This window comes from Emys orbicularis, chromosome 9, assembly GCF_028017835.1.
Source record: "Emys orbicularis isolate rEmyOrb1 chromosome 9, rEmyOrb1.hap1, whole genome shotgun sequence".
In the NCBI taxonomy this organism is placed as follows: Eukaryota; Metazoa; Chordata; order Testudines; family Emydidae; genus Emys; species Emys orbicularis.
Window position 1 is genome coordinate 38,380 of NC_088691.1, and position 14,581 is coordinate 52,960.

The 14,581-nt window shown below is 48.9% G+C and overlaps 1 protein-coding gene across 1 annotated transcript in view; it reads right to left on the minus strand.

Moving 5' to 3' along the window:
* GCNA (germ cell nuclear acidic peptidase) overlaps nucleotides 1–14,581 on the minus strand; it is a 49,967-nt gene that overhangs the window by 7,528 nt on the left and 27,858 nt on the right. The window contains exon 8 of the mRNA XM_065411459.1: nucleotides 1,336–1,480. Within this exon, the coding sequence (XP_065267531.1) occupies nucleotides 1,336–1,480 (145 nt within the window). The remainder of the gene's footprint in view (nucleotides 1–1,335; nucleotides 1,481–14,581) is intronic.

The window sequence follows — 14,581 nt, forward strand, 5'->3', positions numbered from 1 at the left end:
AACTGCTTAATCTCTGATCTCTTGTTGCTCCAAAATAGCAGCAGAAAGGAACCATCTCTTTCAGGATTCTAGTACTGCTGGTATGCTTAGTGCACGTCTTCACTGCACAATTAACCTGAACTCTTCATAGAATCATAGAATATCAGGATTGGAAGGGACCTCTGGAGGTCATCTAGTCCAACCCCCTGCTCAAAGCAGGACCAATCCCCAGACAGATTTTTACCCCAGTTCCCTAAATGGCCCCCTCAAGGATTGAACTCACAACCCTGGGTTTAGCAGGCCAATGCTCAAACCACTGAGCTATCCCTCCCTTACCTGGTTTTTAGTCCAAACTCCTCTACCATCCACACAAGTAAAACATTTGATCTGAATTTGAAGGTGCTTTAAATGCAGGATAGTTTATACAGGTAGGGGTATAGATTAAAACCTAGGCTTCCCTTTCACTTGCCCTGGACCCCGTCCATTCTGCAGATAGGATGCAGGCAAAAATCACTCAAGTTCTGATAATCCTCCAATATCCTTCCCACAGATCCCCATGAAGGACAGACAAGTTCTTGTAATTGACTGGGAAAGTCTCCTAGAGCATCTCAGTACAGAGAACCATACACATGAATGAGTGCAGAAACAGTGAGGACTCAGTAAGGTGAGTCTGCCTTTGCTGTCAAAATGCTGGGGTAGGCTAACCCAAGTGCCAATCATCTGGGTAACCTGTGCAGTTAGAGAGCCTACAGCAGCAATTCCCAAACTATGATCCAGGCAAGCACTTCTGGTCTGCAGAGAGCTGGCTGATCAAGTGGTGCTGGGCTCTTTGGTTCCAGCTTCTTTTACAGGAGTAGGAGCCAGCTTAAGATGCCTCAATGAGGGTCCACTGCTACATGAGAGTAAGAGAAGCATTCCAATGCAATCGGGGCTATACAACTATCTAGACATATAAGAATCAGAAGGCTCCATAAGGGACCAGATTCACCCAAGGCATCTAAAAATCAATTTTCCATATAAGCAACAGATATAGTTACTTAGGGATGTTACATGATTATGAATGGGAAGGGAGTTTGTGTCCTTGCAGTAATGAATGGATCAGGAGGTCTTTCTCCACAAGACTATTAAGAGATAATTCACACCTAGAAAGTCTGATAACTCCCAGAGTAAACCTATGATAAATCCCTTTTTAAAACCCTCACATTTTTGACCTGATTCAAATAGAAGCACCTTGTTACAAGGCTGAGCTTCATCCCAGTTAGTGAGCTAGAAGGAAAGGGCAATGGTTTCACAGAGAAAGCTAGTTAGCAGGATAACAGTGATTTTATTGTCCAGAAATGTGTTTACAAAAGCTACCTTTTGCTCAAAGATGGTGTTGTTATAAAGAGTGTAGAGCTTCTGTGTCAACTCATCCTTTTTTTTCCTGAAATTTTTCACATATTGGGATGCTGGGTTTGACAGCTCTTGTAAGAAACAGCCTGGCACTCCACACAGATTCCACCTGCATGAAAAGCAGCAGCAAAAAAAGCACATTTGTTGTCACAGAAGTCTTATGAAAAAGAATGGTTACTTATCTTATAGTAACTATGGTTCTTTGAGAAGTCTCTGTGAATCCCATTCTAGGTGTGCACGTTCCCCAGGCATGTGAGATTAGAATCTTTTGAACAGCAGTCAGCCATGCCTGCACCATGTATGTCCTTATACCCCACACCTAAGGGCATAAAGGACAGAGCAGCTGCAACCATTCCTCAGTTCCCTTGCTAATTCAGAATCCCAGATAATAAGGACTCTGAAAAAGTGGGGATGAAGGGCTGGTTGTGGGATCCACACGGATGATAATACCTCAGAAGAAAAAATACTATAAGTTAAGTAATTGATTTGAAGTTGTGTCCTTCACAGCGAAGGAGAGTGTTCTAGACACTGGGCTATGGGGTAGTGTGGGCTGGGTCTCAATCTCTCCTGTTGAAATTGTTGCGCTTTTTATAAATAAATAGTCCTTGGAGCAGGGACTTGAATTAGGGTCTCCTGCATTCTAGCTAAAAGGAATGCGACCTTCCACGACAAGTGGGAAAGGGAACAAGAAGCTAGAGGCTCAAAGGGCGGGCCCATGAGCCTGGTGACAAGGTGGAGGACCGGGTCCCAGACCGGTGGAAAGAGTCTTTCAAGGCCTTTCAGGAATCGGATAGTCATCTCATGAGAGAATACCGATCTATCCTGGACGCAGGGATGGAAGGCCGATATGTCCGCCAGGTGAACCTTAATCGAAGATAAGGCAAGGCCCTGGTGCTTTAAATGAAGCAGGTAATCCAGAACGGACTGCAGAGATGACTGGCTCGGGGAGATATTCCGTTCTGACACGCACCAGGAGAATCGCTTCCACTTTGCCAGGTAAGTTGCTCTGGTGGAGGGCTTTTTGCTCTCCAAGGTCACGTGCTGTACCTGAGTAGAGCAGGCTTGTTCCTCTGGATTCAGCCACGCATCATCCAAGCTGTGAGGTGGAGAGAGACGAGGTTCGGGTGCAGCAACCGACAGTGATCCTGTGAGAGTAGGTCCAGGCAGCTAGGAAGTGCCCATGGGGCTGCTACGGCCAAGTCCATGAGCATGCTGAACCAATGTTGGCGAGACCAAGCTGTGGCGATAATAATGATCCATGCCTTGTTCCTCTTAATTTTAAAGAGGACCTTGCTGATGAGCAGAATTGGCGGGAAGGCATACATCAGGTCTCCTGACCAAGATAGGAGAAAGGCATCAGAAAGTGAGCCTCTGCCGAGACCTTGCAGAGAACAGAACTGATAACACTTTCTGTTCTGTCTGATGGCGAACAGGTCAACTTGGGGAGCTCCCCTCTTCTGGAAGAGCATCCTGACAACCTCCGAGTGAAGGGACCACTTGTTGTGAGAGAAGAAGGACCTGCTGAGGTGATCCGCTAGTGTGTTCTGGACGCCGGGGAGTGCGTGGCTTCCAGGTGGATCGCATGTTGGATGCAGAAGTCCCACAGATAAAGGGCTTCCTGGCACAGAGCCGACGAACGAGTTCCCTCTTGCCTGTTGACACAGAACATGGAGGCCGTGTTGTCCGTCAACACCTGCATCACCCGACCGGACAGTTGGGGAAGGAACACTCCACAGGCCAGGCAGATGGCTCTGAGTTCCCTGATGTTTATATGTAGCGCAAGCTCCTCTCGCGACCATAGCCTGAGTCTGCAGTGTACTGAGATGTACTCCCCAACCCAGGTCAGACGCATCCAATATCAGGGAAACTGTGAGTTCTGGGCTCGCAAACTAGCACACCCTCCAACACTAGAACTGGATCAGACCACCACTGCAAGGAGGTAAGTACTCACGGCGGGATCATGAAGAGTTTGTCCAGGTGATGCCTGGCTGGGAAGTAGACCGATGCCAGCCACATCTGGAGAGAACGTAGTCTGAGCCTCGCTTGCCAAACAACATACATGCATGCGGCCATGTGCCCCAATAGTCTGAGACAGACCTGGGCAGTGGTGAACGGATGGGCAGTGATTCTGGTGATCAGATCTGACATTGCCCTGAACCTGGCCTCTGGCAAGAACGCTCTGGCTCAGGTAGAGTCAAGGACCGCTCCAATAAACTCTATCCTTTGAACCTGAACCAATGTTGATTTTTGTTCGTTTATCAACAGAGCTTGACAAGGGGCTAGCAACATTGCGATGCTGCGCTGGATGTGGACTCTGGAGTGGCCCTTGTTGAGCCAGTCGTCGAGGTACGGGTAGATCTGGATATCCTGACATCTGAAGTAGGCCACCACTATTGACATGCACTTCATAAGCACCCTTGGTGCCGTTGCCAGGCCAAAAGGGAGCACTGCGAATTGATAGTGGGCAGTCCCAACCATGAATCGTAGGAACCTTCGGTGTCTGTGAAATATCAATATGTGAAAGTAAGCGTCTTTCAGACTGAGGGCAGCGTACCAGTCTCCCGGATTCAGGGAAGGAATGATGGAGGCCAGGGAGACCATGAGGAACTTCGACTTCTTGAGATACCTGTTGAGGTTTCGCAGGTCGAGAATGGGACATAGACCCCCTCCCTTGGTCTTTGGGATCAAACAATAGCATGAGTAAAACCCTTTCCCTTTCAAGTGCAGAGAAACTTCCTCCACGACTCCCACCCGCAGGAGGCCTTGCATCTCTTGGGTGAGCAGATGCTCGTGAGAAGGGTCCCTGAAGTGCGAGGGAGGGATAGAAATGAACTGGAAGGTATATCCCCCTACTACTGTGCTGAGGACCCACTGGTCCAATGTTATAGAGACTCAGGCAGGGAGGTAGGGGGATAAACGGCTGGAAAATAACAGGGGTGCTGGATCCAGGACACAGGCTGGAAGGTCACCCTTGAGTGCACCCTCAAAATGCCTGCTTATTACCCGGCTGGTTGCAGGTAAGAGCTCAAGTGAGCTGAAGAGGTCAGCTGTTGGCCTTCTGGCACTTGTAGCCTTTGCTCTTCTTGCAGAAGGGCTCTGATCAGGATTGGCTCCTGAACCTGTGGGCCTTTTTTCCCCCCCCCATCCATTACTCATTCCATAGTGATCGCTCCTGTGGCTCCTATCTCACAGGCCTGGGCCTGGCTCCTCACCCTGGGCATTGCAACCAGGCATGCAGGGTTGTAGCATTACTCAGGTTTGGGCCAGCCCAACCATCCCTCCATTATAGGGGTGAGGAGGGGGAAACTTGAGCATCACTGTAACCCGGTGCACCAGGTCGCAATGCCTAGAGTGGGGAGCACAGTTCATCTCTGCCTGTATTTGAAGTGAGTGTGGGACAGGCTCCCTCTCATCCAGGGGAACACAAAGTTGCCCGTTCCTGCAGGTGAGTGAGTGTGTAGCTTCTCCCCGGCACCAGTGTTTCCTCCACACCCAGACTGGGATTAGGAGAACAGTGCCAGGGCAGTGATGCTCTAAATGTGCGGTACCTCCTCATTTGAATTAAAAAAAAAAAAAAAAAAAATCAGAGCTGTAATGGTAAACAATAAATTTAGCATGACTGCTCTATTTTTTTTTTTTTTTTTTAAATAAAAAGTGTGAGAAATCCACAGCACCAGTCATGGTTCACTAAAGGATCTGAGCCTCCCTTGACTGGTGAGAGGACAGAGGAAATGTGTGCGCGTAGGTCCTGTTCAGTATCATGGTCTCAACAAAGACTGACCACAGACACTTCCCTCACAAGTTGGGGGGCAGGTTACACAAGGGACATGGTCTCCTCAGGAGTCTGTGCTCCCCTTCAGCGTGTTGGAGTTGAGAGCAGTCAGTTTGGCCTGTGACAATTCCTCTCGCATTTGCAGCCAGTCAGTCTAGGTGTTATCAGGCAATATGATGGTGCTATATTACATTAACAAGCAGGGAGGATTGTGCTCCTTGGAGCTATGTGCGGAGGCTGTCGCCCTCTGGAACTTGCACCATACCTATGCAAAAAGTGTCCTGACCACTGTGCATCTGCCAGGAGTGCAAAACAGTATGGCATACTCCTTGAGCAGACAGCTCTCCACATAACATGTGTGGCAGCTGCACAACCAAAATCTACAGGACGTGTTTTGGGTGCGAGGGTCTCCAAACCACAATACTATGTGTGTCGAATATGAAGAAAAAGTGCAAAGAGTTCTGTTCCAGAGGGGGTTGCCTCGTGGGCAACGCTTTCCTCAGGTGATGGCTGGGGGCCCTAAGGTACACCTTCTCCCCGCCCTTCCCCTGTTACAGAGGGTATGGAGGAAAATCCAATAAAACAAGGCACAGGTCATTCGCATTGCACCTGGTTGAATCCGTCAGGTCTCGTACCCCATGTTATTGCAATTGTCATGCCAGCCACCTCTCCCAAGGCAACAACTCTTGACTCAGAATAAGGAGTGGACTTCCCCAAGTTTTCCCCGATCCAGTCTTTTGAACAGATCTAGAAGCATTGTGGTTGCTTCACGCGATCCTTTCGGAGGCAATCTTCTAAAGTAGGAGTGCACTGCTGCCCCCTGTGGACAAAAGTGAGCTGCAACCACCGACAATACCTTGGTGAAAACTCCCAGCACCATCAAGAGCCTGAAAGAGAGCGCCCAGTACTGGTAGTGTTTGGCCAAAAAACCCAGGAATTTTCTGTGTGCCAGGTGAATGTCCATGTGAAAATAGGGATCTTTGAGATTGAGGGTCATGAATCAATATCCTAAATCTAATGAGAGGATAGATGCAGACAAAATTGTTCAGTCCCCTCACCATCTTTTTGGGGATGAGGGAGTACCTTGACTAGAACTGTTTCCCCCTTGCTGCTAGTTTCATTCCCCCAGTTGAAGGAGCGACTTTACATCCTGAATGATGGGGAGAGGTGGTGAGGGGTGCGGAAGGAAGAAGATAGTCACCAGCTTTCCCTTGTCAGTCAGGGCCTGAAACTGCTCCTTACTGTCCTGAGGAACCTCATCAACAAAGCCTGTCAGCTTGTCATAGATGATAATATATTTGGCCATCAGTGCTTGACAGTTTTAAAAACTCAAAACTGGAGGGAGGCCGACAAGGATGCCTTCCTCCCACAGAGGTCCAACATCTTTGCTTCCTGGTCCCGGGGAGTAAACCTGGCTTGTTGGTGCTTACTATGCTTGGTGGCTGCTGACACTACCAGGAAGTTGGGAGGCAGCTATAATAGGTATTCTGACCCTTTCATAGGTATGCAATACCTCTTTGTAGCCCACTTGGATACTGGTGGAACTGTGGCAAGCATCTGCTAAGTGTCTTGGCAGGTTCAAGGGTGGCATAGTTGATTGGAAGTGCCAGTCTACTCAGTCCAGAGCTGCGCATGATGTCTAGCAGTCTGTGGACTTCATGGACCTCTTCCAAAGGAATTTGTACCCTCCTGAGCAAGTCCTGGAAAGCCTTAGGAGCCCCTTTGGGTATGGCAGGAAAGCTGGAATCACTGCCTCATCTGGAGAGGATGACGACAGAATCACCAGCGTGATGTTCGCCTATTCCGGTTATTGTGGCTATTGGGGAGGGTACTAGTATCACAGGTCTTCTGGGCCCCAATACTGTCACTGTGGGACTTAAGACCTTCTTGGTGCCTGGCCCCAGGGTGATGGGTACTGTAGAGGGGCTTGGCCGAGGCTCGTCCCTCCGCGGGGCTGTGGGGTATCTCACCGCCCCGCAATAGTTCGCTATGGGTCCAAGCCCTGGGTCAGGGCTGGCCAGTAAACAAACAGTCAGGAGCTCGGGCCCTTAGGCAGGGGCTGAGCCACTAGTTCAATATGAGCCCAGGCCCTAGGTCAGGGCAGGGCAGCAAACAAACAGTCAGGAGCTCAGGCTTCTGAGCGTCTGGTGCGAGGGGGAGACTGCCACCCATGGGTGGGGTGGCAGGGGGGACGCAGGCCCACCCACTTCACTGCGTCCCAGCCCGGGGCCCTAATAGCGGCAGAAGACTCGCTGCTGTGTCAGTGGGGATCCTGACCGCAACACACTGACATTGGTTCTGGCCCTGCTGCGGCCAGGCCAGGGTCGGCTGCCCCCGGGCTACTTCCGGACTCCCCCTCGTAAGGTACCTGGGTTTGGCCGGTGTCCTCGGCGGTTTCCTGCACCATCGGTTCCTCCGGGTAACTAGCGAAGGGTAGGCGCGGTTCCTCCTCGGGGTAGCTGGCGAGGGGTAGGCTCGGCTGCTCCTCAGGGTAGCTGGCAAGGGATAGGCTCGGCTGCTCCTCAGGGTAGCTGGCAAGGGGTAGGTTCGGCTGGCCCGGCCAGTCCTCGGGTCGGCCACAGCCTGCCGGCGTTTCCCAACCCGGAGCTAGGCCACAGGCATCTGGCCTCTCCGGCGGCTGGCCTTCAAGTGAGCTCTGCAGCGGGGTTTTCTACTTCCTGTCCTGTTCCGTGACCTCTGGGGGGCGGGCACAGGACCCACTAGCTCCGCCCACATTGGTGCTAGGGGAGGCTCGTCCCTCCGCAGGGCTGTGGAGTATCCCATCGCCTCGCTACAGGTACCAATAAGTAAAGCGAGGAGAGTCTGTTCTTTTGGGAGTACTGAGATACGCTGGAGACTCCTGACACACTGTATGAGCTTTGCCCCCAGAGGTGCCCCTCAGGGAATAGTCAGAATATGGGGCATACCCATCTCCATCTTTTGACTCTGACCTCAGATCCAAAACGGGAGAGCTCTCAGTATCTGAGGAGGTGGTGATCACCTGCCTCTACTCACCGATGGTACCGGTACTGTGGTAGCTTAACCGCAGGTTGAAAACACAAAGGGTGCCAGATCTGGCAGTGCCGACACAGCGGCTGTTGTTGGTGTCAAAATACTACTCCCAGTACCAGGAGTTGACACAGTCTTGCCCTTCAATGAAGTACCAGGCTGGTCTGTCCTGATATCAGACAGTCCCACTCCAGAGCACGAGGTCTCTCCTGGCTTGGTATGAGATGGGGACATTTGCCTCTTTGAGGGCTTGGATACGGAGCTCCCCTCTTTCCCTTATTGGAGTGCTTGTCTCTCCCTTCCCTCCCCATTTGCCTTGGCTCTGCTCAAGTTTCTTGGAGCCAGCTGGGAGAGGGTGTGGAGGCCTGGAACTGGCTGGAGCTAAGCTCAATGGGCTGCTCCTACCTTTTTCAGGCCAATGTACTGGGTTGGGGGGAGAGGGTGTCTCTCCTGTCAGCTGTCCATGGTCTCATGGGCCTCTCCATGAGGAGTTTTCAGACTTGGAACTTTCTTGACTGCTTTGTCCTGCTGCACCTGGTCTGGATGTGGGTTTCCCCAGGCGGTACAGACAGGCATCATAGTAGACTGTGACCAGGAAGAGCTTGTGGCAGTTGATGCAGTTTTTGAAGTGGAGGATCCTTAGACAAATTAGAGGATTGGGCCAAAAGAAACCTGATGAGGTTCAACAAGGACAAGTGCAGAGTCCTGCACTTAGGACGGAAGAATCCCAGTCACTGCTACAGACTAGGGACCGAATGGCTAGGTAGCAGTTCTGCAGAAAAGGACCTAGGGGTCACAGTGGACGAGAAGCTGGATATGAGTCAACAGTGTGCTCTTGTTGCCAAGAAGGCTAACGGCATTTTGGGCTGTATAAATAGGGGCATTGCCAGCAGATCGAGGGACGTGATCGTTCCCCTTTATTCGACATTGGTGAGGCCTCATCTGGAGTACTGTGTCCAGTTTTGGGCCCCACACTACAAGAAGGATGTGGAAAAATTGGAAAGAATCCAGCGGAGGGCAACAAAAATGATTAGGGGTCTGGAGCGCATGATTTATGAGGAGAGGCTGAGGGAACTGGGATTGTTTAGTCTCCAGAAGAGAAGAATGAGGGGGGATTTGATAGCAGCCTTCAACTACCTGAAGGGGGGTTCCAAAGAGGATGGAACTCGGCTGTTCTCAATGGTGGCAGATGACAGAACAAGGAGCAATGGTCTCAAGTTGCAGTGGGGGAGGTCTAGGTTGGATATTAGGAAACACTATTTCACTAGGAGGGTGGTGAAGCACTGGAATGCGTTACCTAGGGAGGTGGTGGAGTCTCCTTCCTTGGAGGTTTTTAAGGCCCGGCTTGACAAAGCCCTGGCTGGGATGATTTAGTTGGGAATTGGTCCTGCTTTGAGCAGGGGGTTGGACTAGATGATCTCCTGAGGTCCCTTCCAACCCTGATATTCTATGATTCTAACCCTTTCCCTGCCGCCACTGGAAGAAGCAAAATGCCTTTTTTTAAACAGGAATTGCTCCTCTGAATTTTAGCAAACTGAACCCCAAATATCTCCCAATTAACTAGACTAAATAATTAAAGCTAACTAAGTATTAAAAATTATTTACAATTTATTTACAGGAAAAAGCTGAAGAAGTCAGCATGAACACTGATGCTCCATCCTAAATAATGAGTGGTAAGAAGGAAGTAAAGATGGCAGCAGTCCGGCAGCTCCCCATTAAAACCCTTGGTGTGAAGCACAAAGAGAGTGCGGGTGCCCAAGTAGAGCAAACTGACACTCCTAGGGAAAAAATCTCCAGTCCTGGGCACACAGAGTATATGCGCAAACCTGTAGTGCACTACACAGAGGGTCAAGCACTTGAAGAACAAGTATGATCCTGCGTTATAGTGAGAGACTAAATAAATAAAATAAATAGTTTATCCAAGAGAAGATTAACAAAGATCTAATAATAGATAGCTCTTTAATCTAAAGGGCAAAGGCAGAACAAGGATTAGAAGCAAAAACTAGACAAATTCGGACTAAAAATAAGGTGCTTTTTTTTTTTTTTTTTTTTTAAAAACAGTGTGATTAACCTGAGTGATTAACCACTGGAAGAACATACCTACCTACAGATTCTCCATTACTTGAAGCTTTTTTACTTAAGACTGGATATCTTTCTAAAAGATAAACTATATAGCTCAAACAGAAATTATAGAATTAGTAGAGAGTTTACTGTGTGAGGTTCTTTGGTGTGTGTTATGCAGGAGGAAAGACTAGCTGATCATAATGGTCCCTTTAAGTCTTAAAATCTATAAGTAAGTTCCAATATCATTATATAAATCAAATGGTATGTCAGCACCTAAAATACTTTCTTCAGTTTCAGTTACCCTGCCTCCAAAGGGATACAGCAAAAAGAGACAGTTCAGAGACAGGTGACAAAATGATTAGAGGTGTGAAAAGACTTCCATTTCAGGTCAGACTGAAAATATTAGGGTTGTTTAGAGAACAGGCAATAAGAGGGAATATGAGAGAGGTATTTAAATGAATGCTATAGAGAAGGTAATAAGGTTCACTTGTTTACCCTCTCTCAATGCAAGAAAGTGCATTTAAAACCTATAAAAACAGTTTTTTTTAAACACAATGCACAAGTAATCCGTGGAACTCAATGTCACATGACTGAGACAAAGTTTAGTATGTTCATAGAAAGTATTAAACATTTATATGAACTGAAAACCCCACAGATGCAATGGTGCCACAAGTTTGCCTTGGAATGGAGGCTCCCACAGCACTGAGGAAAAGATGGTTTCAGAAAAAGCCTTTCAGAATCTGACCCCCAGACCCTATCAGGGAGTGGTCAGGGTTTAGCAATGAGGATGGTTCAAGTCATTCAAAACCCTTTCTATCAGAGCTCTTGAAAGGCATACAGTAGCCAGAGACTCAAGGGTCCATCTTTAGGGCTCCGTGTTTGTCATGGAGATTGCGGAAGTCAGATTCCAGGGCCAGCTGCTTGGGTAGCCCTGGGGTCAGCCACGCCGGCTGCTACTGTAGTGGCTCCCGCAGCCAGCCGCAACAGTCACTGATAGACTGGCCCTGGGGCCAGCCGCACCAGCTGCTGTTCTGGTAGCCCCGGGCACCGCCCGAGCAGCGGCCGATGTGGCTGGCCCCGGGGACTGCCTGAGCAGCTGGTGCCAGGGGCCCCGCCTAGGGCTCCTCCCCCTGGCGGCTGGTGCCTTAGCAGTATCCGAAGGGTTAGCTGTGGCGCCCCCTTGAGTGCCACACTCATGTGTCAGTATATTAGGCCTGGTCTACACTATGACTTTAATTCGGATTTAGCAGCGTTAAATCGAATTAACCCTGCACCCGTCCACACAACGAAGCCATTTATTTCGAAATAAAGGGCTCTTAAAATCGATTTCTGTACTCCACCCCGACGAGCGGAGTAGCGCCAAAATCGATTTTGTCATTTCGAATTAGGGTTAGTGTGGCCGCAATTCGATGGTATTGGCCTCCGGGAGCTATCCCACAGTGCACCATTGTGACCGCTCTGGACAGCAATCTGAACTCGTATGCACTGGCCAGGTAGACAGGAAAAGCCCCGCGAACATTTGAACATTTGAATTTCATTTCCTGTTTGCCCAGCGTGGAGAGCACAGGTGACCACAGATAGCTCATCAGCACAGGTAACCATGCAGGCCGATAATCGAAAAAGAGCACCAGCATGGACCGTACGGGAGGTACTGGATCTGATTGCTATATGGGGAGAGGATTCAGTGCTAGCAGAACTTCGTTCAAAAAGACGAAATGCCAAAACTTTTGAAAAAATCTCCAAGGGCATGATGGAGAGAGGCCACAATAGGGACTCAGATCAGTGCCGCGTGAAAGTCAAGGAGCTCAGACAAGCCTATCAAAAAACAAAGGAGGCAAACGGTCGCTCCGAGTCAGAGCCGCGGACATGCTGCTTCTACGCCGAGCTGCATGCAGTTCTAGGGGGGGCCGCCACCACTACCCCACCTCTGACCGTGGATTCCGAGGCGGGGATAATCTCATCAGCTACACCTGAGGATTCTGCGGACGGGGAAGAGGAGGAGGAGGAGGACGAGCTTGCAGAGAGCACCCAGCACTCTGTTCTCCCCAACAGCCAGGATCTTTTTCTCAGCCTGACTGAAGTACCCTCCCAACCCAGTATCCAAGACCACGACCCCATGGAAGGGACCTCAGGTGAGTTTACCTTTTAAAATAGCAAACTTGTTTTAAAAGCAAGGGTTTTTAATGATTACTTTGCCCTGAGGACTTGGGATGCATTCGCAGCCAGTACAGCTACTGGAAAAGTCTGTTAACGTGTCTGGGGATGGAGCGGAAATCCTCCAGGGACATCTCCATGAAGCTCTCCTGGAGGTACTCCAAAAGCCTACCCACAAGGTTTCTGGGCAGTGCAGCCTTATTCCGTCCTCCATGGTAGGAGACTTGACCGCGCCATGCTTGCAGCAAGAAATCTGGTATCATTGCATGACAAAGCCTGGCAGCGTATGGTCCCGGTGTTTGCTGGCATTCAAGCAACATCCGTTCTTTATCTTGCTGTGTAATCCTCAGGAGAGTGATATCGCTCATGGTAACCTGGTTGAAATACGGGAATTTAATTAAGGGGACAGAGGTGGCCGTTCCTACTGGGCTGTTTGCCTGTGGCTGAAAAGAAATCCTTCCCTGCAGTTAGCCAAGCGCGGGGGGGGGGGGGGGGGGGGGGAATTGGCCCAGAGCTTTTCGCGTTTGGCTAGCAGGGATCTTCCCTGATACCAGCCACGCGGTGGGGGGAGGGGTAAAGCGATCATCCCAGAGAATTCATGGCGGGGTGGGGGGTGTTAGTTTGGTTCCTGCAGGGATCTTCCCTGACACAAGGGGGATCCAGTGGACATAGTGTACTTAGATTTCCAGAAAGCCTTTGACAAGGTCCCTCACCAAAGGCTCTTATGTAAATTAAGCTGCCATGGGATAAAAGGGAAGGTCCTTTCATGGATTGAGAACTGGTTAAAAGACAGGGAACAAAGGGTAGGAATTAATGGTAAATTCTCAGAATGGAGAGGGGTAACTAGTGGTGTTCCCCAAGGGTCAGTCCTCGGACCGATCCTATTCAACTTATTCATAAATGATCTGGAGAAAGGGGTAAACAATGAGGTGGCAAAGTTTGCAGATGATACTAAACTGCTAAAGATAGTTAAGTCCAAAGCAGACTGGGAAGAACTTCAAAAAGATCTCACAAAACTAAGTGATTGGGCAACAAAATGGCAAATGAAATTTAATGTGGATAAATGTAAAGTAATGCACATTGGAAAAAATAACCCCAACTATACATACAATATGATGGGGGCTAATTTAGCTACAACAAGTCAGGAAAAAGATCTTGGAGTCATTGTGGATAGTTAAGAACATAAGAACATAAGAAAGGCCGTACTGGGTCAGACCAAAGGTCCATCTAGCCCAGTATCTGTCTACCGACAGTGGCCAATGCCAGGTGCCCCAGAGGGAGTGAACCTAACAGGCAATGATCAAGTGATCTCTCTCCTGCCATCCATCTCCATCCTCTGACGAACAGAGGCTAGGGACACCATTCTTACCCATCCTGGCTAATAGCCATTTATGGACTTAGCCACCATGAATTTATCCAGTCCCCTTTTAAACATTGTTATAGTCCTAGCCTTCACAACCTCCTCAGGTAAGGAGTTCCACAAGTTGACTGTGCGCTGCGTGAAGAAGAACTTCCTTTTATTTGTTTTAAACCTGCTGCCTATTAATTTCATTTGGTGACCCCTAGTTCTTGTATTATGGGAATAAGTAAATAACTTTTCCTTATCCACTTTCTCAACATCACTCATGATTTTATATACCTCTATCATGTCCCCCCTTAGTCTTCTCTTTTCCAAACTGAAGAGTCCTAGCCTCTTTAATCTTTCCTCATATGGGACCCTCTCTAAACCCTTAATCATTTTAGTTGCTCTTTTCTGAACCTTTTCTAGTGCTAGAATATCTTTTTTGAGGTGAGGAGACCACATCTGTACACAGTATTCGAGATGTGGGCGTACCATGGATTTATATAAGGGCAATAATATATTCTCAGTCTTATTCTCTATCCCCTTTTTAATGATTCCTAACATCCTGTTTGCTTTTTTGACCGCCTCTGCACACTGCGTGGACATCTTTAGAGAACTATCCACAATGATGCCAAGATCTTTTTCCTGAGGATAGTTCTGCAAAATGTATCTTTTTAAAAAATTCTCTCCTTTTTTCCCTCCCTCCAGCAGCTGCAAATTCTTCAAGCCTCCCTCCTCCATCCCGAAGGCTATCACAGATAAGGCGTCGGAAAAAGAAGACGTGAGATGATATGTTCGCAGAAATCATGGAATCCACCCGCAGTGACAGAGCTCATCTGAATGAGTGGAAGGACACGGTTTCAAAGTAT